The sequence below is a fragment of the Macaca mulatta genome, chromosome 11 (assembly GCF_049350105.2).
Source record: "Macaca mulatta isolate MMU2019108-1 chromosome 11, T2T-MMU8v2.0, whole genome shotgun sequence".
Classification (NCBI taxonomy): Eukaryota; Metazoa; Chordata; class Mammalia; order Primates; family Cercopithecidae; genus Macaca; species Macaca mulatta.
Genome location: NC_133416.1, coordinates 129188778 through 129215000, shown reverse-complemented (window position 1 = coordinate 129215000; position 26223 = coordinate 129188778). Strand labels below are relative to the sequence as shown.

The 26223-nt window shown below is 53.0% G+C and overlaps 2 protein-coding genes across 8 annotated transcripts in view; one reads left to right on the top strand and one right to left on the bottom strand.

Moving 5' to 3' along the window:
* HPD (4-hydroxyphenylpyruvate dioxygenase) overlaps positions 1-3143 on the top strand; it is a 22449-nt gene extending 19306 nt beyond the window's left edge. For all 4 annotated transcript variants that reach the window (XM_015153010.3, XM_077955553.1, XM_077955555.1 and 1 more), the window contains 2 exons: positions 2608-2724; positions 2818-3143. In XM_015153010.3, coding sequence (XP_015008496.1) covers positions 2608-2724; positions 2818-2928 — 228 coding nt within the window. In that variant the 3' untranslated portion in view covers positions 2929-3143. The remainder of the gene's footprint in view (positions 1-2607; positions 2725-2817) is intronic.
* Positions 3144-10323: 7180 nt separating this feature from the next.
* SETD1B (SET domain containing 1B, histone lysine methyltransferase) overlaps positions 10324-26223 on the bottom strand; it is a 28450-nt gene continuing 12550 nt past the window's right edge. For 2 of the 4 annotated variants that reach the window (XM_077955457.1, XM_015153009.3), the window contains exons 8-17: positions 25010-25271; positions 24600-24934; positions 24400-24505; positions 22748-23242; positions 18935-20194; positions 17383-17549; positions 15331-15462; positions 15128-15247; positions 14912-15049; positions 10324-12908 (exon numbers count right to left, since the gene is read on the bottom strand). In XM_077955457.1, the coding sequence (XP_077811583.1) occupies positions 12735-12908; positions 14912-15049; positions 15128-15247; positions 15331-15462; positions 17383-17549; positions 18935-20194; positions 22748-23242; positions 24400-24505; positions 24600-24934; positions 25010-25271 (3189 nt within the window). In that variant the 3' untranslated portion in view covers positions 10324-12734. Of the gene's footprint in view, positions 12909-14911; positions 15050-15127; positions 15248-15330; positions 15463-17382; positions 17550-18919; positions 20195-22747; positions 23243-24399; positions 24506-24599; positions 24935-25009; positions 25272-26223 lie in introns of all 4 variants that reach the window. The other 2 variants (XR_013401594.1, XM_077955459.1) reach the window with 2 other exon arrangements.

Sequence of the window (26223 nt, the reverse complement as noted above, 5' to 3'; positions counted from 1 at the left end):
TCTCTACAAAAAAACAGTTTTAAAAAATTAGCTAGGCATGGTGGTTCGTGCCTGTAGTCCCAGCTACTCAGGAGGCTGGGGTGAAAGAATCACTTGAGGCCAGGAGGTCAAAGCCGCAGTGAGCCATGATCAGGCTACTGCATTCCAGCCTGGGCAAAAATCAATTTTAGAACATTTTTGTCACCCCAGAAGAAATTTTGAGCCTCTCAGTCAGCACCTCCCAACCCTTCTGTTCCCTTCCCCCCTCCCACCCTGGCCCTAGGCATCATTAATCTACCTTCAGTCTCTATAGATTTCCCTATTCTGGACATTTCATTAAAAGGAATCACAAAGGTTGAGCACGATGGCTCACGCCTGTAATCCCAGCACTTTAGGAGGCCGAGGCAGGCAGATCATGAGGTCAGGAGTTCAAGACCAGCCTGGCCAACACGGTGAAACTCTGTCTCTACTAAAAATACAAAAATTAGCCGGGAGTGGTAGCAGGCACCTGTAATCCCAGCTACTGGGGAGACTGAGGTAGGAGAATTGCTTGAACCCAGGGAGGGAGAGGTTGCAGTGAGCCAAGATCACGCCATTGCACTGCAGCCTGGGCGACAGAGCGAAATTCCGTCTCGGGAAAAAAAAAAAAAAAAAGGAATCACAAAATAGGCCTGTTGTGAACAGCTTCTTTCCCATAGCATGTGTTCAAGGTTCATCTGCATTGGGGTGTGTGTCAGTGCTTCGTTCCTTTTTGTGGCTGAAAAATCTCCCATTGTATACATAGACCACACATTGTTTATGTATTCCTCGTCGATAGATATTTGGGTTGTTTCCACTTTTGGGGTGTTATACATAATGCTACTGTGAACATCTGTGAACAAGGCTCTGTATGGACATGTTTTCAATGCACTTTGGTATATACCTAGGAGTAGCTAGGTCACATGGTAATTCCTTGTTCCTTTTTGTTTGTTTAGAGAGAGTCTTGCTTTGTTTCCCAGGCTGGGGTGCAGTGGTGCAATCTTGGCTCACTGCAAACTCCAGCCTCCTGGGTTCAAGCAATTCTCCTGCCTCAGCCTCCCTAGTAGCTGGGATTATAGGTGCTCACCACCACGCCCAGCTAATTTTTTTTTTTTTTTTTTTGAGACAGAGTCTTGCTCTGTTTCCCAGGCTGGAGGGCAGTGGCTGATCTTGGCTCACTGCAACCTCCACCTCCCGGGTTCAAGCAATTCTCCTGCCTCAACCTCCTAAGTAGCTGAGATCACAGACATGTGTCACCATGCCCAGCTAATTTTTTTTTGTATTTTTAGTAGAGACAGGGTTTCATCATGTTGACCAGGCTGGTCTCGAACTCCTGACCTTGGGTGATTCACTCCCCTCAGCCTCCCAGAGTGCTGGGATTACAGGCGTGAGCCACCTTGCCCAGGCTAATTTTTTTTTTTTTTTTTTTTTTGTAGAGACTGGGTTTCCCCATGTTGGCCAGACTGGTCTCAAACTGAGCTCAGGTGATCCACTTGCCTCAGCCTCCCAAAGTGCTGTGATTACAGGCATGAGCCACCATGCCCAGCCACCCTTTTTTTTTTTTTTTTTAATCTGTATTTTAAGGAAGCAACACTGTATGTTTAACTTTCTGAGAAGTTACCAAACTGTTTTCCAAAGTGGTTGCACCATTTTACAGTCCCACCAGTGGTACATGAGGGTTCCGATTTCCACTGGAGGATTTTAAACAGGGGAATGACATGATCCGATTTTTAAAAGACCCCTCAGCCGGTCATGGTGGCTCACACCTGTAGTCCCAACACTTTGGGAGGCCAAGGTGGGTGGATCACCTGAGGTCAGGAGTTTGAGACCAGCCTGACCAATATGGTGAAACCCCGTCTTACAAAAATTAGCCGGGCATGGTAGCCTGCGCCTGTAGTCCCAGCTACTCGGGAGGCTGAGACAGGAGAATCGCTTGAACCAGGAGGGTGGAGGTTTCAGTGAGCTGAGATTGCGCCACTGCACTCCAGCCTGGGTAACAGAGCAAGGCTCCGTCTGAAAACAAAAAGGGGGGGGGGTCCTGATAATGTCTGCGGGGAGGATGGATTGTAAGGATACAAGATGAGAAGCAGGCAGCAGTCTTTTTTTTTTTTTTTTTTTTTTGAGACGGAGTCTCGCTCTGTCGCCCAGGCTGGAGTGCAGTGGCGCGATCTTGGCTCACTGCAAGCTCCGCCTCCCGGGTTCACGCCATTCTCCTGCCTCAGCCTCCCGAGTAGCTGGGACTACAGGCGCCCACAACCGCGCCCGGCTAATTTTTTGTATTTTTAGTAGAGACGGGGTTTCACCGTGGTCTCGATCTCCTGACCTTGTGATCCGCCCGCCTCGGCCTCCCAAAGTGCTGAGATTACAGGCGTGAGCCACCGGGCCCGGCAAGCAGGCAGCAGTCTTGAATGGTGCCTTAGGAACTGTAGTAGGGGAATGGTAATAGGACAGTTTGGGGATATATTTGGAGGTGGCTGGAACTGCCAGAAAAAGAGGTCATTTCCAGACTTTTGGGGTGCAGGAGCCCCTGAGGACTTTCCAAGGATCTCACCGTGCCAGGACAGAGCGCAGGCCAGCCTCCCCTAGCAGAGACCCCTGTCTCCCGCCTAGGAGCTGAAAATCCTGGTGGACTACGACGAGAAAGGCTACCTGCTGCAGATCTTCACCAAACCGGTGCAGGACCGGCCCACGCTCTTCCTGGAAGTCATCCAGCGCCACAACCACCAGGTACCACTTGTCCCCGGCAGGCCCAAGGGGACAGGCAGCTAGTACACTCGGTTTTCTGGGTCCCTGGCTCATCTCCTCTCTTTCCCGCCCCAGGGTTTTGGAGCCGGCAACTTCAACTCACTTTTCAAGGCTTTCGAGGAGGAGCAGAACCTGCGGGGCAACCTCACCGACTTGGAGACCAATGGGGTGGTGCCCGGCATGTAAGCCCCGCCCACCGCCCTCGCCACGGAGGCCCCGCCCACCCGCAGACACAGCCACGCCCTCTGATTCTGGAACTCGCCCAACTTCCCTACTGGCTGCTCCCCTTGGGTCCCGCCCACCAGTAGACTCGGCCCCCAAGGCTCCGCCCACCATGACCACACCCCTCGGCGGGCCGCCCTCTGCTCCAGCCCTCCGGATTAAAGCATGCCCGGGTCCAATGCGGTGTCTGTGTTTATGTTGCGCGCGTAAGGCAGTAGTGCCTCATGGCAGCCCAGGGAAGGCCAGGGCGGCCGCCAGCGCAGCGGGACCGAGGAGCCGCGGGTGCCAGCGCTTTGCCAAGAGGGATCGCGCTGAGAGGGGATTTCCGGAACCAGGGAAGGAAGGGGACTTGCACTCTGGAGGGAAAGACGGATGACACTGCTTTTGTAGAGAGGTAAACGCAATTCATAAAATAAAGCAAGCGATGAGCCGGGCGTGGTGGCTCACACCTATAATTTCAGCGCTTTGGGAGGCCATGGTGGGAGGATCGCTTGAGGCCAGGAGTTCGAGCCCAGCCTGGTAACATAGCAAGACCCCGCCACCTCACCTGTGTCTACACGAATAAAAAATAAAAATTAGCTGGGCGTGGTGGCGCACACCTGTGGTCCCAGCTACTCAGGAGGCTGAGGTGGGAGGATCGACTGATGGACAGAGGTTGAGGCTGCAGTGAGCCCTGATCATGACACTGCACTCCAGCCTGGGCAAGAGTGAGACCCTGTCTCAAAAAAAAAAAAAAAAAGGCAGTTGATGAAATTATGTGGAGGTGAAGATCGCAGGGGAGGTAATTTTGATCAAGGGAAGACCTCTCCGAGAAGGTGACATTTGGGAGCCCGCCATGGGACGATGCTCGGGAAGAGGATTCCAGGAAGAGTAAACAGGGAAAGGCCCTGAGGTGGGGTCAGAGTTTTTCAGCATCTTGTCTTCTGCTGGCTTGATGATCTCTTTTTTTTTTTTTTTTTTGAGACGGAGAGTCTTGCTTTGTCCCCCAGGCTGGAGTGCAGTGGCCCGATCTCAGCTCCACTGCAAGCTCCACCTCCAGCGTTCACGCCATTCTCCTGCCTCAGCCTCCCGAGTAGCTGGGGCTACAGGCGCCCGCCACCATGCCCAGCTAATTTTTTGTATTTTTAGTGGAGACGGGGTTTCACCTTGTTAGCCAGAATGGTCTCGATCTCCTGACCTCGTGATCTGCCTGTCTTGGCCTCTCGAAGTGCTGGGATTACAGGCGTGAGCCACTGTGCCGGGCCGATGATCTCTAAAGATGAGCTGTCTTCAGTTTTGCTACCCAGAGCCCAAACCTCTGAACACAGGAGAGGGGAGAGTGTTAGACAAGGGACTCTAGGGGCAGCATCCCTGCTCAACAACTGTAGGACATGGTCCCTTGGTTCCTGGTCTCAGAGATAAAGCAGGTAGAAGGGGTCTGGGATCCCAGTCCCTCCCCTCAGCAGGGCAGTGCCCATGGCCCACCCATGCAGCTGCACTGCCCCAGCCTTGCCCGCAGTGAGGACTTTTTTTGAAAAGGGGCTTGTTCATACTCACACAAGTGTGAGTGATCCTTGTAAAAGAATGAGGTAGGTGGGTCCTAAAACCCTAGGAAGGAAATTCTTTCTTCAAAACCAGGAAAGAGTTGGTAGGGGGCAAATTTGGCCTTTTTTTCTTTTTCTTTTCTTTTTTTTTTTGAGACAGAGTCTTACTCTGGTGCTCAGGCTGGAGTGCAGTGGTGTGATCTCAGCTCACTGCAACCTCCACCTCCTGGGCTCAGGTGATCCTCCTACCTCAGCCTCCCAAGTAGCTGGGACTACAGGCATGCACCACCATGCCCAGCTAATTTTGTTTTTATTTTTCAGGAGATGGGATCTCACTATGTTGGCCAGGCTGGTCTTGAACTCCTGATCTCAGGTGATCCGCCCATCTCAGTCTCCCAAAGTGCTGGGATTATAGGCGTGAGCCACTGTGCCTGGCCTCTTTCTGCTTCTAAAGCTTGAGAACCCTCCGTGAGGATGAGTCAACTCAGAACTAGGAGGCAGCAGAGCTCAAAAGAAGAAAAATAATACTCTGAGTTGGTATAATGGTGGGAGTTGGGAATTTTTTTCAGATTATAGAAGAAATCAGGACTTCTGGGATCACGAACTTCAGAAATAAAGAGATCAGAGAGAACCCAAAGGATTCTGTACAAAAAAATACTCCCCCTCTATTCTCCCGTGACTTATGTGAAGAAGGGAAATTGTATAACCCAGAAGGATGCAAACTAGTGGCTTACAGACTAAATGTGGCTCATAGACCTACTTCATTTTGCCTGCATGGTTTCAAACAAATTTGAGACAACATTTTAGAAAGTTGGGCACATATGGCCAGGTGCGGTGGCTCACGCCTGTAATCCCAGCACTTTGGGAGGCTAAGGCAGATGGATCACTTGAGGTCAGGAGTTAGAGACCCGCCTGCCCAACAGGGTGAAACCTCACCTCTACTAAAAATACAAAAATTAGCCGGGCATGGAGGCAGTTGCCTGTAATTCCAGCTACTCAGGAGGCTGAGGCAGGAGAATCCCTTGAACCTGGGAGGTGGAGCTTGCAGTGAGCCGAGATCACGCCTCTGCACTCTAGCCTGGGTGGCAGAGTGAGACTCCATCTCAAAAAAAAAAAAAAAAATTGGGAGGTCGAGGTGGGCGGATCACCTGAGGTTGGGGGTTGGAGACCAGCCTGGTCAACATGGTGAAACCCTGTCTCTACTAAAAATACAAAATTACCTGGGCCTGTTGGTGCACACCTGTAATCCCAGCAACTCGGGAGGCTGAGGCAAGAGAATCACTTGAACCCAGGAGGCAGAGGTTGCAGTGAGATCGCACCATTGCACTCCAGCCTGGGCAAAAACAGCGAAACTCTATCTCATAAATAAATAAATAAATGAATAAATAAAGCATGCAGAGCAGACACCCATTAGCTGAGCACATACTAGAGAGCCCGACTGCCTGAGTTAACCTCTCAGATAGCCACTTGATAGCTGTGTGACCTATGGCAAGCTACTTGACCTCTCAGTGCTTCAGTTTCCTATGTTAAGTGGAAATTATAATAATACCCTCCTTCCAGCCCTGTTGGGAGTTTAGTATCAAAGATGTTTCAAACAGAGGCTGGCACAAAGTCAATGCTATGTGAATATTCTTATTTTTGGGGGGAGTGGTTCTTGCCCACAAGGGAACCCAAGTTTGTCTGGAACCTCACTCTGTCTGAGGTCTCTGTCATTGAGGCTGGAGAGCAGTGGCATGATCACAGCTCACTGCAGCCTTGACGTCCCCAGCTTCAGCGATCCTCCTACCTCAGCCTCCCTAATAGCTGGGACCATAGGCATATGCCACCATGCCTGGCTAATTTTTGTATTTTTAGTAGAGTCAGGGTTTCTCCATGTTTCCCAGGCTGGCCTCGAACTCCTGGCCACAAGTGATCCTTTCTCCTGCCTCAGCCTCCTGAGAAGCTGGAGAGGGGCTCCCATTTTGGCCCCAACAATAGAGCCAATGAAGAAAGGACTTATCTCTTGGTACTGAGGAGCAGAGGAAGAGGTGAATGGATTTGAGGAATAGGGAAGAAGCATCAGATTTGGTAGGTAAGGGAGGGAAAGGGAAGGTTTAAATCCAGGATCCCTGGCCTTTGAGCTTAGGTGATCAGTGGCAGGCAGCGGTGGTTGGAGGCAGAGAACAGAAGTGTCGTTGACCAAGGTAGAAAATATGACAGGAGAGCAGGTTCAAGAGAGAAGATGAAGACAGGCGCAGTGGCTCACACCTATAATCCTGGCACTTTGGGAGGTCAAGGCCAGAGGATTGCTTGAGCCCAGGAGTTCAAGACCAGCTTGGGAAACACAGTGAGACCCCATTTCTATAAAAATTTAAAAATTGGCTGGATACAGGTGGCTCACGCCTGTAATTCCAGCACTTTGAAAGGCCGAGGCGGGCAGATCACTTGAGGTTAGGAGTTTGAGACCAGCCTGGCCGACATGGTGAAACCCCGTCTCTACTAAAAATACAAACATTAGCCGGATGTGGTGGCATTTGCCTGTAATCCCAGCTACTCAGGAGGCTGAGGCTTGAACCCAGGAGGCAGAGGTTGCTGTAACCGAGAACCCGCCACTGCACTCCAGCCTGGGCAACAGAGCGAGACTCTGTCTCATAAAATAACATAAAATAAAATAAAATAAAATAAATAAAATAAAATAAATAAATTAAAATAAAATAAAATAAGAGATAGGGTTTCATCTGTTCTAATAATAAAAAACTAGCCGGGTGTGGTGGCACACAGCTGTAGTCCCAGCTACTCACAAGGCTGAAGCATGAGAATCCCTTGAACCTGGGAAGCAGAGGTTGCAGTGAGCCGAAACCATGCCATTGCATTCCAGCCTGGGCAACAGAGACTGACTCTGTCTCAAAAAAAATTTTAAAAGGCCAGGCGCGGTGGCTCATGTCTAGAATCCCAGCACTTTGGGAGGTCGAGGTGGGCAGATCACTTGAGGTCAGGAGTTGGAGACCAGCCTGGCCAGCATGGTGAAACCCCATCTCTACTAAAAAAAAAAAAAAATTAGCCGGGCGTGGTGGTGTATGCCTGTAGTCCCAGCTACCTGGGAGGCTGAGGTAGGAGAATGGCTTGAACCCAGGAGGCAGAGGTTGCAGTGAGCCAAGATTGCATCACTGCACTCCAGCCTGGGCGACAGAGCAAGACTCTGTCTCAAAAAAAAAAATAAAGAAAAAAGAAAAAGACCAGGCACAGTGGCTCACGCCTGTAATCCCAGCACTTTGGGAAGCAGAGGCGGGCAGATCCCCTGAGGTCAGGAGTTCGAGACCAGCATGATCAACATGGAGAAATCCCATCTCTACTAAAAATACAAAATTAGCCAGGCATGGTGGCACATGCCTGTAATCCCAGTAATCCCTACTCGGGAGGCTGAGGCAGGCGAATCGCTTGAACCCGGTAGGCGGAGGTTGCAGTGAGCCAAGATCATGCCATTGCACTCCAGCCTGGGCAACAAGAGCAAAACTCTGTCTCAAGAAAAAAAAGAAAAGAAAAGAATTTTTTTTTTTTTTTGAGACGGAGTCTCGCTCTGTTGCCCAGACTGGAGTGCAGTGGCCGGATCTCAGCTCACTACAAGCTCCGCCTCCTGGGTTTACACCATTCTCCTGCCTCAGCCTCCTGAGTAGCGGGGACCACAGGCGCCCGCCACCTCGCCCGGCTAGTTTTTTTTTTTTTTTTTTGTATTTTTTAGTAGAGACAGGGTTTCACTGTGTTAGTCAGGATGGTCTGGATCTCTTGACCTCGTGATCCGCCCATCTCGGCCTCCCAAAGTGCTGGGATTACAGGCTTGAGCCACTGCGCCCGGCCAAGAAATTTTTAAAATTAGCTGGCATGGTAAAGTGTGCCTATCTTCCCTGATACTTAGGAGGTTGAAGTGGGGGGATCACTTGAACTCAGCAGATCGAGGCCGCAGTAAACTATGATCATGCCACCGCACTCCAGACTGGGTGACAGAACTAGACCTTGTCTCTAAAATAAATAAGAGTAAAATTGTATATTCCTCCAACTACACCCCGCCCCTTCTCTTAGCTTTTTTCTCCTTACTATAGCATTTACTTTTCACATTTGCCTGGCTTGCCCTCAAGAACAGTGTTTCCTTCATTCCTATCCCCAAGCCTAGAGGAGTGCCTGGCACAGACAAGGTACTCAATAAATATTGGTTGATTGAATTAATGGCCAGACGCTTCCTTATCTTTGCTGGCTCAGCCCGGACCTCAGTCCTCTATTCCCATGAATCAACTTACGGGAGTGTCCACCTGTCTGGATGCACAATTCCTAAAAGCAGCCCACCATGAACGGACAATTTACCCTCCCTTCCTTTCGTTGATACCACAAATGAGGCTGCGAAGAACACTCTTGTTCATATTGTTGCCCACTGTATCTGTCAGGCTCAATTCCTCACAGTGGAACACTGAAGCCAAGACTTTGGGTGCATTTGATCATTTTGAGATGGAGTCTCACTCTCTCACCCAAGCTGGAGTGCAGTGGCGTGATCTCGGCTCACTGCAACCTCCGCCTCCTGGGCTCAAGCGATTCTCCCACCTCAGCCTCCCAAGTAGCTGGGATTACAGGCGTGCACCACCACACCCGGCTCATTTTTGTATTTTTAGTAGAGATGGGGTTTTACCATGCTGGTTAGGCTGGCTCGAACTCCTGACCTCAGGTGATCTGCCGCCTAGGCCTCCCAAAGTGTTGTGATCACAGGTATGAGCCACCGCGCCAGTCCTGTGCATTTTAAATAATGATTGCTAATAGGTATTTTCCCTCCTAAAAGTTGCAGCGATTTTTGGCTTCCACTAATGATGCATGAGAGTTCCCCTGCCTACTGCTCCCCCAAACTGGGTTTCCTCCACCTTCTAATATTTGCCAACCTGACCTGGGGAAATGGTATCATGGGATAATTCACGTTTCTCCAGTAAAAAGTGAGGTACAGTGTCTTTTCAGGCATATTGCTTTTTGCTAAGGTTTTACATCTTTCCTTCTTGGAGACATTTACTGTGGACGCCAACTACAAGCCCTTTGTCACCCCTCTACGGGGTCAGGCAGAGCTGAGACTGGGGCACAGTATCTCTGAAACGCCGTGAGTACAGGATAGATTTAATTCTTCTCAACTTGTACTATTTTATCAGCCCTTTTTCCTCCCTCAAATGCAGACCGGGGTGGGGGGGACAGGAGGGCCTCTCCTTAAGTGTTAAACATTTCTAAGGAACCACCTACATTCTTCTAGTGATAGTAAAAGGATACCTGATCTTATTTCCTTCATTGCAGACCTCATGAGTCAAAAACCTGAGGTTTTAAGAAAACATCTAGAAATCAGACTTAAAAGCTGTGGAAGGTCTAGTGGTGACTATAATTTGGCCCAGTTCACAAAACCCACCTACAAGTTCAGGCTGGGCACGGTGGTTCACATCTGTAATCCCACTACTTTGGGAGGCTGAGGTGGGAGGATAGATTGAGCCCAGCAGTTTGAGACCAGTCTGGGCAACACAGGGAGACCCCGTCTCTACAAAAAATTTCTTAAAAATTAGCTAGGCATGGTGGTGTGCGCCTGTAGTGCCAGCTACTCAGGAGGTTGAGATGGGAGGATCACCTGAGCCCAGGAAGTCAAGGCTGCAGTGAGCCATGATTGCACCACTACACTCCAGCTTGGGGTGACAGAGCGAGACCCTGTCTCAAAAACAAAAACAAAAAACCCTGCTGATTTGAGTGTCTGAGTGGAGCACTCCACCCTCCACGGAAGCAGGATGTGTTCCCAACAGAAAGAAAGAATAAAGAGAGGGAGAGAGGAGAGCAAGAGAGATGGCGTATCTGTAAGAAAAGTCAGTATATTTATGGTTTGCTTTATAAAAGTTACTATAATACAATGGTACATAGTATTGAATTCACAAAAATATGAACAAATATTTACAGCAAGACACACTCACAACGGAAACACTTCTCTTCAAAACAAGTTGCATATGGATGATGGAGCCTATACAGAGGCATCCCTACAACTTATCGGTTCTCTTCTTTGCAGGGTGAGGGAGAGAAAACAAAAAATAGCAGAAACCCCCAACTCCTGAAAAGCAGAGATTTGTTCAATGAAAAATGAGGGAGTGGAAAGAAGAATGACTCGACACATACCTTGATTATTGCAAACCACTCTGGGGCTGGGGCAGGGGGTCCTGGGAGAGGCAGGTCTAGTCCCCTTAGTGAAGGCCAGCTGAGGTTTACACTGGGCACGATGGCTGGGGGCAAGTTGAGGCCAGGGGGAGGGGCGAGGCAAGGGTCCCTTCCCTGGTATTCTCACATCGCCCCACTTCTTTTATGGAAGGGGACAGAATGGAGACAGCCCCTTGGGGGCTGTACATGTAACTTGAATCAGCCATCTCTACAAGCTACGCATTTCCTCATGTGAAAAATAAATTATTTCCTCAGTTGCACAATTAGGCAGAAAACCGCAAACGGAAGAGAAGTTCGCCGCTGTGCCCAGGTACCCCATCTGTGTCTTAATGCCACCAATTTCCTTGATCTTGAAACCGGCGGGCACAGTCTCAAATAGAGAGGGCCTGGGGGAAAGGAATTAAAAAAAAAAAACACACACAACAAAACCACCAACGACAAAAAAGAGAAAAATAACAATTCTTTGTACAGAATTTACATGATAACAAGCTTGACACAAGCTGAGATACCAGAGGCTCCGGCCTCCCGCGTCTGCAGGGTGGGAGCAGCTCCCACATGGAGCGCGCTCGTCTTGATGAGGACTCCAGGTCACAACAGTCACTTTCCAGAAATTATTTACACGCCTTCTCTGCTTTCTGGGGTACGGGGGGACTTGCTTTTGTCTTTTTTTTTTTTTTTGGAAGTACAAAGAAATGAGCAAAAAATGTCTTCCCGCATGTTTCTACAAGAAACAATGTTCCCAAGAGAAAGTCCTTTGCGGCAGCCTCTATGCACAGAAGTTGGTTCTGAACTTCAAAAACCTTTTTCCCCTTCGTTTTGATTTTATACACGCACAAGAAAAAAAAATGCATAGGAATAAACTGAAGAGGATAGGAAGGGGGTCAAAAGGGAAAAAAAAAAAACTGTCAAAGACTTAGATCTGAGTTTTAAAATCTTTTCCAAGATTTTTCCTTTCTCTAGGAGAAGGAATCTGCTCCCTCCGAAAATAAATATCCTCTGGCCTTCTTGGGGGGAGGGGCTGCCGGCAGGGGGACATGGGGTGTGGGTCGGGGATGACTGGGTGAAGCTTATAAGCCAAAAAATGCCACACGCAGACGGTCTGACAACCCGTAATGGAGGGACGGGGGACCCGCCTGCCCTTGGGAGCCCCCTCCCACCCAGGGTGAAGGCAAGGGCAGAAGAGAGTGGCCGCCCGCCTTCTCAGCGCCCCTCACCTGCACTGGGGCCTCCGAGAGGCTCCCTCATTGCTGGCATCCAAATGAGAAAGTAAACATTGAACCCAAGGTTTAGGGGGTGCTGGGGTGTGAGGTGGCAGGGAGAGCTGGGTGGAGACCCCTGCCAGGGACGAGCTTAGCTCCACCAGGGTCGCCGGGTCAGCGGTGCCCCAGGCCTCTGGGGAAGGAATAGGCTGGGGCTCGGGTTGGGAAAGGTGTTGGGGTCTCCTCACTGTGCCCACGGGCAGTGAGGGGGACTTTCAGGGCTTAGTGTTCTGAGGTCAAGGCCGTGGGGGCCTCTGTCCTTCCCACAGCACCCGGCCCTGCGTCCAGGCCCGGGTGGCTTCCAGGACACGGGCCACGCACAGCCACACTGAGGCCTCTGCAGACCCCCCGCGGGGCCCCTCTGATTCCACCTTCACATTTCAACGGTTAAAATGTCTTTTCTCACGATGAGGAAAAAAAACAGAGGACAAAACAACATAGCAGCATTCACAGGAAGAGGCCGAGGGTGACGGTGGGAGGGAGAAGAGACAGAGAACAGAGAGAGGGGAGGAGAGACGGAGAGAGAGAAGCTGATGCTGGAGTTAAACAGAAATCCTGAAAGGGGCGTTTGTAAAAATGAGAGAGACGTGGGCTGAGCGACAGAGAAGCCCTTTCCCGCGGAGGGGCCGGAGCCAGGGGCTCCAGGGGGTAGTGTGGGGCGCCAGGCCCTGAATGGCCGCTGGGTAGAGGACAGCACCTGAAATGGGGGCGGGCGGGGGGGCCAGGCCCCGGGGCCGGGGGGCTCCACGCTCAGGAGTCCCAGGGCTGCGGCGACATCCTTCGAGTCTGGCGCGGGAGCCTAGTTGAGGGTGCCCCGGCAGTTCTCGGAGCCGCAGAGGCAGGGGATCTTGACGTCCTCGATGGGGAACTTGTAGTCATAGGTGATCTCCTCGTTGACGTTGATGTGCTGCTTCGAGTAGATGACTATCTTCTTCTGCGACTCCACCGTGATCACCTTGGCATAGCAGTTGGGCTGCAGGCAAGGTTGGGAGAGAGTGAGCCCCAGGCCCCCTAGGGTCCCCCGCCACTGCAGACCCCTCAAACCCAACCAGGCCTGTGCTTAAGGCCTGACATTGCCATGAGATTCCCCAACCCACTGCTCTGCTCTGGACCTTTGCTCCCCCCGACCCCCAGGGATGACCCCTTGCCTCTGATATTAAATCATGACGATAAAAATTATTTCCCAGGCCTTTCATTTCCATTCATAGTGCAAGTGCTCCCAAATGTATGTCTATGTTTAGCTCACGTCTCACTTCTGAACTCTAGACAAAGGGTCAGCAAACTATAGCCCCTAGCTGCCTGTTTTTGTAAATAAAGTTTTACTGGCCCATAGCCATATCCATTCTCCCATTCATTTGCATATAATTTGTGGCTGCTTTTGTTAAAATAGCCAAGTTCAGTAGTTGCCATAGAGAGTATCTGAGCCATCAAGCCAAAAATATTTATTATCTGGCCCTTCACAGAAAAGGTAAAGGGCTCCAAGCCCATAAATGCAACTACCTGCTGTCTGCTGGTGGCAGCCCCGGGACCGTCTTTGACTTAGAAAGCTCACACCTAAAGCATGATCTGCTCCTGCTCTGGGGAGCTGCTGCACCACGCACCCAGGCCCCAGAGCATCTGCCTCCCTGCCTTCTTCAGTCCAGATCTGGCCCCCACCAGGGCTGGTGAGTTCAGTCCCAGAAGGACCTCCTGGTTGTGTCTACTGCTCTCCACTTCTGGGGTCACCAGCCACGCTCAGGCCCTTACTACTGCTCACCCACCTGCTACAGCCCCCTCAGCCACTCTCACCCCTGAAAAAACCCACTCCTGCCCCAGCAGCCAGGGAAATGCTTCCAAAGGGACAGCAGAACCTGTCGCCCGATAGCGCCAACCTTCCAGCAACCGTGGCTCTCAGAGAAACAGTTCCTCAGCTTGACCACCCACAGCCCAGCCCACCCCGTCCTCTTACCCTACCCGATGCCCACTGCCTCCCTTGCTGTCTCTCAAACAGGTGTTCTTCCCACTGCCCCAGGGCCTTTGAACACACAGTTCCCCTTGCCCCAGCACCGCTTCCCCTGGGCAATTCCCTCTCACCCCTCAGATCTCCTTGGATATTCACAGGAAAGTCCCTACCACCCAGGCAAGGATCAAGTCACAACAGAGAGAGCCAGCAGGCACTGAGGACCGACTTGGCCAGGACTCAAAGGGCCCACAGGCAGTGACCCATCCATGTGGCCCTCCTAACAACCTACAAGGAGTGACTGTTACTGTCCCTGTTTTACAGACAAGGAAACTAAGGCACAGAGACATCAAGCAACTCACTAAGCTGCGATGCCAAGACTCGGGCCCAAAGTCAGGGGCATCCAGCCCGGAACATGCCTCCCTCCTGCTCGGAGCTTCCTGCGCTCATCCTTCAGCACTCAGATCCCTGTTATCAGTGTCCCTCCCCTCTAGGCCTGCACCACCCGATACGGTCGTCACAAGCTAATTAAGTTTAAATTCATCACAATGAAATAAAATTTAAAACTCAGGTTCCCAGATGCACTGGGCACATTTCCAGTGCTCAACACCACACATGTGGCTAACCCACAGCACAGATGCATGTAGTGCACCTCCCCCTCCCCCCTGCAGAAAGTGCTGGTGGACAGCTCGGCCCGAGCAGGGCTGAGCCCGACCAATGAAGGCAGGGAGAAAAGGCTAACGTTGGAGAAACAACTCCGTAATTACCAATGAACTGAACCAACCACTTATTTGAGTCCTCTACATGCCACAGAAGTCTCACTATGCCCATTCCACAGATGAGAAACTGAAGCTCAGAGGAGTAGAGCTCCTGGTAGACATCACATGTCCTCCTCTCTCTATAACCTTTGACCAACCTGAGCTTGGAAAGGAGGCCAAGCTGATGGCACTGCCGTGCCGGGGCTTCCGGCCCTCCTGGCACAGAAGCAGGGCCAGGGGCAGGGGCAGGGGCAGGGCCACCCCCGGCTGGGCACTCACGTTGCAGCTGTGGTTGATGAAGCGCGCGAAGTTGCCGCATTTGGTGGCGTCGATGATGGTGTCGTGGTCCACCCGGAACATGTAGCTGCTCCCGATGCCCTCGTCCTCATAACGCTTCTCCCGCATGTCTGCGATCACCTGACCACAAAAGGGTGTCAGTCTGGCTGGGCCAGACCCATGCCCGGCCCCATGCCCACCCTGCCGGGCAGTGCCTACCTGACGGATATTCTGGCCCACGTACTCGATGACCATCTCGTCAGCCGCGATGGGCTCCATGGCGAACAAGCCCCAGTCATGAATGTGGCTCTTGCAGAACTTGAGCTTTTTCTTCCGGAACTGCAGGAGGGAAGACAGGGAGAGGTGAGCCCCGGTCTCAGGTCCTGCTGCCACCCCGGGATCTGGGTGAAGCCCAGCCTCACCTTGAGCTGGTTGAACTTGAGCAGGTCGCTGTCACAGCTGCCAGTGAAGGAGGACAGCAGGCGACGCTGCTCCGAACGTCGCTCCGAGCCTGCCCGGGTGGAGGCATGGGGCTGTGCTGGGATGCTCATGCCCTGCAGAGGACGGTGTGCAGGGGCTCAGCAGGGCTGGTCGTGTCCTCGGCTGTCCCACCCTAAGCTCTGGATCTGTCATCCCCAGCATCCTGGGCTCCTTTCTCTGGGCTTCTCCACACCTGCCTGTCCCTAATTGTCACTGCTTCCCTGCCCCCTCCATCCCATCAGTATCTGAGTGTGCTCACGCTCCTATCTTTACAACGAGACTCACCCTTGCCTGGCGCTGTCTTTTCCCCATTTCAGCCCAAAGCTTTGTCTACCCTGACCCCCCCGCTTGGCTCTCACCCAGACCCCTCCGACCCCCAAGCATTCGAAATTGGGGATCCTTCCAAAACCCTCGTGTCACGTCCTGCTCTTGGCCTCTGCCCCACCCATTAACCTTCGGAGCATCCCAGGCCTCTGCCACATGTGCCCTCCCAGGTGAGGTCACCCTGTTGTGACCTTCAGTCACCACTTCTCTCCTGGCGATGCCCACACTTAGGTCGCCAGGCTGCAGATCCCCATCCTAAGTTCCGCCATACCCACATGCCCATCAAGACCTCTCTGCCTGGGTGTTTTCAGAATCCGCAGAACTCAAGTTGCCTCGTGGTGACAGCATATCAGCCTCCCCATCTCAGGTCCAGTGTCCAGCTTCCCAGCACCCCCCACCCCAGCCACACCCTGGGCTGTCACCCCCGGCCCATCCCTGTCTCCTGTATCCAGGCCAGCCCCAGTCCTGTCCATCCCACTTCCTCATATTCTTCCACAGGCATCCATGTCTCCTCACATCCAGCACGTCCGCATGTCCAGTCTGGAAACTGCAGCAACCCGAACACAGTCTGCCCTCGGGACCTCTGCGCCAGCTCCATACCACCCCAGCTCCTCTCAGAACCTCCCTCTGCTGCCTGTCACCCCAGGAGACAGGTCACTCACTACCACAGTCCCCCCCACCCTAGTGGCCTGAGCTGTCTTTCGCACCACAAGTGGCCTCTCCTTTCCCCTCCTCACACCAAGGAGCTCCCCGCTGCCTCAGGGCCTTTGCACCGCTGCTGTCCTAGGGAGGCCTGCTGGGGTCAGTGAGCCCCTCTCTGGTTTTAACTTCTTATGAAAGTTGCTTTTTCACTTCTGTGGTCTCTTTGGCATCCACATGGTGCCTTCCCGCACTTTGCTTGGGTCTGACCCTCTGACTCCCCTTTGACTTGGAAATCCCTAACCCCTCTCCTGTTTTCTCAATTTTTTTAAATTTAAAAATAAAAATAAATAATTAAATTCCATGAGGAAAAAGATTTGGTGTTGTTCACTGCTATAGACCCAGAACAGTGCCTGGTACGCAGCATGTACTCAATAGATATTTGCTAGATTAAAAAAGAATTAATGAGGCCAGGCGATGTGGCTCGTGCTTATAATCCCAGCAGTTTGGGAGACCAAGGCAGGCAGATTACTTGAGGTCAGGAGTTCAAGACCAACCTGCCCAATATGGCGAACTCCCATCTCTACTAAAAATACAAAAAATTTAGCCAGGCCTGGTGACCGGCACCTGTAATCCCAGCTACTCGGGAGGCTGAGGCAGGAGAATCATTTGAACCCAGGAGGCAGAGGTTGCAGTGAGCTGAGATCGTGCCACTGCACTCCAGCCTGGGTGACAGAGCAATGCTTTGTCTCAAAAAGAGCCAAGCAAAAAACAAACAAAAAATGAACTTGTGGAAACAGAGCTCCGTCACATCCCTGATTAAACCCTTGGGAGGTGCTCCAGGGCCCATGGGACTAAGGCAGATTCCTTCCTTCTCCTAGGCCCTGCCCACCCGCCTCTCCCCTTCCACTTGCACACTGTGTGCCAGCTCCTCTGGCCTCACAACTCCTCCCTCTGCCCGGCACCCCTCCACGAGTGCCCTGGATCCCCATGGCCCAGCCAGCTGATGTGTCCAGGAGCCCTGGCAGTACCTGGGTGTCTGCAGGGGGCTCATCGGTGCTGGCACGGCTGCTGTTGAGGTATCTGAGCTTGTCCTTCTTGTCGATGGTGTAGAAGCCCTCGCTGCGGGCACAGCCTGTCACGTGCTCACGAATGCCATCGTCCCGTTTCTTTTTCTTAGCTGAAGAGAGGCTGGTGGGTGGGTGTGGGTCAAGGGCCACATGGACATTCTCAGAGAGTCCCTCCTGGTCCCTTCATAGACTGGTCCCGCCCATCCTCAGACCACCCTCCGGGGACAGCGATGTCCAGTTCTACTGCCCACTCCCATGCCACCTCCACGCGGCTGCCCGCTGACCAACCCCGCTGACGGTCAATACCTAGTTGCATGGCTCTGGGTGTCTTTTTTTTTTGAGACATGGTCTCCTGTTGCCCAGGCTCGAGTGCAGTGGTGCAATCTCAGCTTACTGTAGCTTCAGCCTCCTGAGCAGCTGGGACTACAGGCATGCACCACCACAGCCAGCTAATTTCTGGATTTTTTTGTAGTGATGGGGTTTTGCTACGTTTCCCAGGCCGGCCTCGACCTCCAGAGACCAAGTGATCCGTCCACCTTGGCCTCCCAAAGTGCTGGGCGTGTTAACCATTTTCTGCTGTTTCCCATCTGTGAATTGGGGTGACAGTGATGCCTCTGTAAGTGATGAAATATGCTTATGGTCCTTAGCAGAGTTTTGTGTTTTTTGAGACAGAGTCTCGCTCTGTCGCCCAGGCTGGAGTGCAATGGTGCGATCTTGGCTTACTGCAACCTATGCCTCCCGGGTTCAAGCAATTCTCCTGCCTCAGCCTCCAGAGTAGCTGGAATTATAGGCATGTGCTACCACACCCGGCTAACTTCTGTATTTTTAGTAGAGATGGGGTTTTGCCACGTTGGCCAGGCTGGTCTCAAACTTCCGGCCTCAAGTGATCCACTCGCCTCAGCCTCCCATAGTGCTGGGATTACAGCCGTGAGCCATGGTGCCCGGCATTGAGCAGAGCTCTTGACACAAACTGAGTGCTCACAAATCAGTCTAATACAACAGGGATAACGAGGGGTCTAGCCTCATAGACCTATGCGAACAACCAAGCCTCTATGAAAGCCTGGTGGTGAAAAGCCTGGACTCTAGAGCCAGGTTTGCCTGGGTTCAAATCTCAACTCTGCCACTTGTAGCTGTGTGACTTTGGACAGGTCACTGAACCTCTCTGAGCCTTAGTAAAATGGGAATCACACCCTTATCTCACCAGGCTACTGGGAGGTTATGAAGGGGACAAGGAAGCCCTCAGCCCTTGCGTGCTGTTAAGCTGCACGGCACTGCTGTTACATGTGGCCCCGAGACCTGCTAACTCTGGGGGTGAGATGGGCCTGGCAGAGGAGTCCTTAAAACGTGCCAATGATGATTCACTCTGGAGCCTGGCATGGGAAGTGACAGTGGTGCGTGCTGTCACCTTCACAGGCACCATGGGCTGCTACAGACTGGGAGGTGGGGCCTAGAGAGGTGAGTGGGGACTTCCTGCATCCCAGAAGGTGCAGAGCCCCACATGCTGGCAGGATATAGGGATGGTAGACCCAGAGCGTGTCGTTAAGCCAGTCCATGCCATTGTCCTGCTGCAGCAGTCGCTCGTAAGTGACACATAGGAAGCGGATGTCCTCCTCGTCGATGCCACCGTTCCAGATGTCATACAGGATGGTCATCTCCTCAAACTCTGAGCGGGGCCGGAAGAGGGGCTGGGGTGGCGAGAGTTCGGGCGAGCCCGCAGGTGGCACCAGGTCCTCATGGCGCTTCTTAGGTGGCCGGCGCCACGGCCCCCGACTCTTGGCCAACTCCATGTACTCCTCAGTGACCTCATCACGCCCACGGGGGCCTGGAGGGATGGCCTCGGAGGGCCACTGGTTGTCTAGCTCCTTAAAGGGCAGCTTGGTGGGCTCTACAGGTGGGGGAGGTGGGGGTGGGGGTGGCTGGGGGGGAAGGGGTGGTGGAGGGGCTGGGATCCCCGCGTTCCGGAAATCCAGGGTCACTGTCCGGGGGTCGTGAGTGCTGGGGAAGACGGGGGTCTGCGGCTGGCCCGGCAGGAGCAGGAGTTCCCTTCCAAGGGCGGCCCCTGCTGGTGGCCGGACCAAGGGCCCATCCAAGGAGAGCATAGATGGTGGGGATCGCCGGGGCCGGCCCGGCTTTCTCTTCATTGGGGGTGGGCAAGAGGCCAGGGGGGCAGGCAGCAAGGGCGGCAGCGGGGTGGGGGTACGAGCCTGGGCCCGCAAGACAGCGGGTAATGCCAAGGGCAAGGGCAGGGGCAGGGGCAGAGGGAGGGGCAGGCCCGTCTCCAGGAGCACCGGGGAAGCCAGGGGCCCGGAGCGTTCATCACGTCGGCCAGTGGGGAGGGGGCAGACGGGCAGAAGCAACGGCCCACTGGGCTCGGAGAAGGTGGGTGTGAAGCTGAAGTCCCGGCCAGGTGTCCGAGGGAGGCCCCCACTGTTCAAGCCGGGGGACGGGGCTGGGTAGGAGAAGGGGCTGCCGGGCACTTGCGGAGAGCTCAAGGACAGGCCACTGCTGCCCCCTGATAGCGGGGGCTCCCCGCCTGGTGTGGCTGGCACCGTCTCTGTGCTCTGCGACTTGGCCAGGCTGCCACAGAGGCCTGGAGTATGTGGGGGGTGGTCTTCAGCAGGGTGCTCCGGAGGGACAGATGGATGTGAGGCGTCTGTGGTCTCGGGCTCCGGCGGTGGGCTGGGTGGCCGGGGTGGTCGTGGGGGCGGCAATGGTGGTTGCAGGGGCAAGGGGAGCATCATAGGGGGCTCTGGCTCCACTTGCAGGTCATGCTCTGCAGAGAGGTGAGCAAACACGAGACAGTTACCATTCAATCCAAACGTCTCTCAGTGCCTTATTCTGTGCTCCATACCTGGCTGGCTCACAGCTGAGTCTGAGCACGGGACCTGTCCATCTCCAACTAAACCTCTCAAGGACTGCTCAGTGCCCAACCCAGTGTTAGGCACACAGTATATCCTTTATCTATGTTGGTAGGCTAAATCACAGATGCAGGAGACATGTATCCCAGCCTTTCACACTATGTCTTCAGAACAAAGTCTGAAGTCCCTGTGGCCCAAGAAAATCTGCTCTATGACTGAATAAAATTAAACAAGTCTCTTTTCTGCAGGACTTGTCAGAGCCTTCAAGGATTTTTTTCCTAGCACTTACCTCCACTGTCACGGGACACATTTCTTAATTTTTTAACTAATTTACTTTTTATTTTTGAGACGGGTGGAATGCAGTGGCATGATGGTTTAGTCGTTGTAGCCTAAACCGCCAGGGCTCAAGGGCTCCTCCCGCCTAAGGCTCCTGAGTAGCTGGGACTACAGGCATGTGCCACCACACCCAGCTAATTTTGAAATGTTTTGTGGGGATGGGTTCTCACTATGCTGCCTAGGCTGGTCTTGAACCCCTGGTCTCAAGTGATCCACCAGCCTTGGCCTCCCAAAGTGCTGGAATTACAGATGTGAGTCACCATGCCTGACCACAAAATACATTTTTTTCATTTTATATTTTTATATCATTTTATTTTATTTTATTTTATTTTTGAGACAGAGTCTCACTCTGTTGCACAGGCTGGAGAGCAATCTCGGCTCACTGCAAGCTACCTCTGCCTCCCAGGTCCAAGCTATTCTTCTTCCTCAGCCTCCTGAGCCGCTGGGGTTACAGGCAGTGCCACAACGCCCTGCTAATTTTTTGTATTTTTAGTACAGACGGGGTTTCGTCATGTTGGCCAGGCTGGTCTCAAACTCCTGACCTCAGTTGATCTGCCCACCTCGGCTTCCCACAGTGCTGGGATTACAAGTGTGAGACACCGTGCCAGGCCCATTTCTTTTTCTTTTTTCCTTTCTTTTTTTTTTTTGAGACAGAATCTCACTCTATAGCCCAGGCTGGAGTCCAGTGTGGTACGATCTCAGGTCACTGCAACCTCTGCCACCCAGGTTCAAGCAATTCTTCCTTAGCCTCCCAAGTAGCTGGGATTACAAGAGCCTGCCACCTGTTTTTAATTTTCTAATTGATCTGTTGTCATCTGTTCCCCTGCTCCATGGGAGCAGATATTTTTGTCTGTTTGGTCCACTGTTGTATTGCTACTGCTCAAAATAATAGCAGGGACACAATGGAGGCTTAATATTGAGTCAATGCTCAAAGACTGTGGTTAATGGTGGAATAAACAAAACAAAACACAGTCGTCCCTCAATACACACAGGGAATTGGTTCCAGCACTCCCTGGTATACCAAAATCTGCACATACTCAAAGCTTGTAGTCCGTCTTGCAGAACCCATGGATAGGCAGGCGGTCGCCCTCCATATAGGTGGGTTTAGCATCCCACCGGTCTTTCCTGTCCATGTTTGATTGAAAACTGCATGTCAGTGGGCCCTAGCCATGTGTTCAATGTACAACAGGAGCAGCTGTAATCCTTTCCTGAGGGACTTATTAAAGGTAGGTGCTAGGCCAGGCGCGGTGGCTCAAGCCTGCAATCCCAGCATTTTGGGAGGCTGAGGCGGGCAGATCACAAGGTCAGGAGATCGAGACCATCCTGGCCAACACCGTGAAACCCCGTCTCTACCAAAAATACAAAAAATTAGCCGGGCGTGGTGGCGGGTGCCTGTAGTCCCAGCTACTCAGGAGGCTAAGGCAGGAGAATGGCATGAACCTGGGAAGCGGAGCTTACAGTGAGCCGAGATGGCGCCACTGCACTCCAGCCTGGGCAACAGAGCAACACTCCATCTCATAAAAAAAGGTAGGTGCTAACCACATGCAGCTATGTAAGCCAAAATAAATTGAACACTATTACAAACTTAGTTCCACTGTGCCACTGGCCATGTTTCAAGAGTGTGGTAACAACACTGTGTCTGAAGGCTACAGTGCTGGACAGCACAGCTCCAGAATGCCACCATCAACGTGTGAAGTTCTACTGGCCATGCAGTTAGAGCCTCTCGTGTGCTCTGTGCAGCTTCATCACAACACTGGAGGGGGCGATGCCCGCAGCCCTCACCTGGCCCAGCACCCACCTGTCACTAACGTAACCATGGACACCCATCCTCCTTTTGGGGAGCATCTCATGGGAATGATGGTCCAAGGACCAAGCCACCAGGGAAACACTGGCAGTGAGGACTGAAAAATAGCAGTGGTTCCCCTTTGGGTTGATGTACTCAGTGCCAGGCTCCGTGCTGGCACCCAACACCTCATCTCGCTCAAGGGAGGCACAACTGACTGATCTCATTTTACAGGGGAAACTGAGGCTGGGGACGGTCAGCGATCTACCCAAGGAAGCCTGGGCTGATTCTGACTGTGAGGACTTCCTGCCTCCCTCCCACCACCCTCCCAAGGGGTTGCAAGTGTTACCTGGAGCTCGTTCAGGGGACAATGGGGGTCGGACCTCCACCTCCCTGGCAGGGGGCTCTGGAGACAGCAACATGGCCCCTTCCTGGCTCAGGCCTGGCTCCTCAGGGGGCTCCCTGGAGTCCACTGGCTCTTCAACACCCACAGGCAAGGGGGGCTCATCCAGCATGGGGGGCCGCTCCTCAGGGGCTGCAGCCTCAGTCCTGATGTCCGCCTCCTCTTCCATGCCCAACGAGTCCACTGCTGGTGCCCCCGGGGCCAGAGAAGCTTCCGCCCCGTCCTGCTCAAAGTCCTCAGGGCCTACAGAAGCCATGCTTTCCTCTGCCACCATCGTCGCCTCCTCCTCTTCTTCTTCCTCCTCTTCCCTGGTCGCTACCTCCTCTTCATCCTCTGAGGATGAGGGTGAGGACTCGGAGCTTGACTCAAACTCAGAAGACTCGGAACTCTCGCTGGATGACGTGGCTTCAGCCTTGGAGGTTACAATGCTCACTGTCTCCTCTAGATGGGGGACACAGAGGAGGGGCTGCTGAGGACCCACTGTGCCCCTGCCCCACCCAGACCCCTCACCAATGGCCTCAAACTGGCGGCACCCAGGTTGAACATGACCCTCAGATATGTGTGTGGGGAGTGTATTCGCTAGTTTTTTGTTTTTGTTTTTTTTTGAGATGGAGTTTTACTCTTGTTGCCCAGGCTAGAGTGCAGTGGCACGATCTCAGCTCACTGTAACCTCCACTTTCTGTGTTCAAGTGATTCTCCTGCCTCAGCCTCCCAAGTAGCTGGGATTACAGGCATGCGCCACCACGCCCGGCTAATTTTGTACTTTTAGTAGAGACGGTGTTTCACCATGTTGGCCAGGCTGGTCTCAAACTCCTGAGCTCAGATGATCCATTTGCCTCGGCTCCCAAAGTGCTGGGATTACAGGAGTGAACCACCACACCCAGCCACCAGTAGTCACTTTTAAAAATTGAGGTAAAATTAACATAACAGAAAACTGCTCGGTTTTTTTTGTTGTTTTTTGGTTTTTTTGAGACGGAGTCTCGCTCTGTCGCCCAGGCTGGAGTGCAGTGGCGCCATCTCGGCTCACTGCAAGCTCCGCCTCCCAGGTTCATGCCATTCTCCTGCCTCAGCCTCCCCAGTAGCTGGGACTACAGGCGCCCGCCACCACGCCTGGCTAATTTTTGTATTTTTAGTAGAGACAGGGTTTCGCCATGTTGGCCAGGCTGGTCTTGAACTCCTACCCTCAGGTGATCCACCAGCCTAGGCCTCCCAAAGTGCTGGGATTACAGGTGTGAGCCACTTCACCTGGCCAACTGCTCGTTTTAAAGTGATAATTCCAGCAGCATTTAGTACATCTGGTTCCTAAGTATTTTCATCAGCTGAAAAAGAAGTCACGCAGGCTGAGCAAGCCCTGCTGAACGCCAGGCTCTCTAGCCCTAAGGAGCACAGACCTGCTTTCTGTCTCTATGGACATGCCATTCTGTTCAGGACACTCCCTGAAGATGGAACCATACGCCACCCTATGTGTGTGTTTTAACAAGGTAACGTCTCAAAAGCACAACATTTTGGCTCAAAAGTATTTCTGACAATTCCTCAGGCTCTGCCCTGGGGAAAGAGGGACCCCAGGAGGGCCAGACAGCTGCGGCCTCCCTGCTCACCTTCATCCGAGTCCCCTTCATCCTTCTCACTCGCCTCTGACAGGGCTGTGTCTTCGTCATCGTTCTCAGACTCGTCCCGGTCATCACTGTCATCATCGTCGTCATCCTGGGGGAGAGGGAAGGGTGGGGACAGGTGAGCCGAAGGGCCTGGCCCTCGTTGCCTGGCCCAGCCCCCTGAGGCTTCCTGGCCTGTTAGGTACCTTATCTGATGTGGATGAGGTTGAGGAGGAGGAGAGCTGGCTCCTGGGGCCTTCCTCCTCCTCCTCCTCTGCCTCCTCCTCCTCCTCCTCGGTGCTCTCCTGTTCTTCCTCCTTGTCGGAGGCCGAAGACGAGGGTGAGGTGGTTGAGGACCCCGAGGATGATGACGCCGATGAGGAGGACGACGCCGACAAGGACTCCTTCTCGTCCTCCTCCCCGCCACTGTCCAGCTCCAGAGGCCGCGCCGGCCGCCGCCGCACACCCACGCCCTTGGGGTCCCGCTTGGCGAGCTCACAGGGGGTGTCTGCCATGTCCCGGTCTCGCTCTCGCTCGGACTCTGCAGGGAAGGAGGGAGTCAGAGCTGGGCTGGGGGGATGCAGAAGAAGGGGACCCCAACACCCAGAGCACCAACCTTCATCTTCCTCATCCACAGAGGTCGAGGGCCGCAGCCGCTTCTGGTCGCCAGATGAGGTGGTGTCTGGTGGCTCCTTCCTCTTAACCTTGAAGGAGGGCAGGCGAATGGCCCCACGCAGCCCAATGCCCAGGCCCAGGCCCTCGTAGCCCAGGCCCTCACCCTTGCCCCATGACTCCAACAGGCATGAGGCGATGCGGTCCTTGGGCTTCGGCCTGTCCTCGTCCTTGTGCTCGCCGGACTTCACCGGGGTCAGTGAGGCCTGGGGTGGAGATAGGAGGGGCCCGTTACCGCTTCTGGCACTAGCAAACCTTGCAGGGAGCCCTCCCAGGGCTACCTTCCGCTCGGCAGTAACAGCCACCACAGGTAACTGCGTCCTCATTCCCTACACGCCTGGCCACACTATGCCGTTACCCAGGAGGCTCCAGAGCACCGCTCTACCTCACAGATCCTCAATGTCCTCCCCTGTAAAATAGGACTAATGCAGCTGCCTTCCTTACAACAGTGGCCTTTGTACTTTGCAGACAATCCAAAAACGACACCATAGGGACACATCTGTGCCACAGCTGCACCACCACCTTCACAAGGTAAGATTTACACTATCCCCACTCTCTCTTCCCGTGTATTAAAAACAGGACCCGCTGGCTTTATGTCACTGCTCCCTAAGGGGTTGCCCCTGCGGTTCTGAAACGCTCTGCCTTCAAAGGGATGCTGTGAGAATTAACAAAACGAGCCACATGAAGAGCTTTGCAAGGTGCAGGGCACATGAGGTCTGGTGGCTCTTTTTATTCAAATTGTCAATGGAATAGCTATTAGCTGTTACTGTAGGGTCAGTATAAATTGGTTGAACCATAAAGAGCTGTGTATCAGTGACTTCAGACGGTTCATTCTAATTTTACTACCCAGTTATACGATGACAAACAGGCTCTGACATGGGGTCACTTACCTGTGTGGCAGAGAGCAAGCATTTCCCAAAGCCGGCTCCAGGGGACACTCAAACTCATAACCATGGTCAGCCCTTGGGGGGAGGGGAGCAGGGGGAATGGTGTGGAGTGTAGTGATTGAGGGGAGTTTAAAGTACTCAAGAAAAAGTTCTCTCTTATGGAGAAAGGAAGTCATTTTAGATTATTTGTAAGATTACAAATAGGCAAATAATATGTTAAAAAGAAAAAAAGAAGCCAGGCGCGGTGGCTCACACCTGTAATCCCAGCACT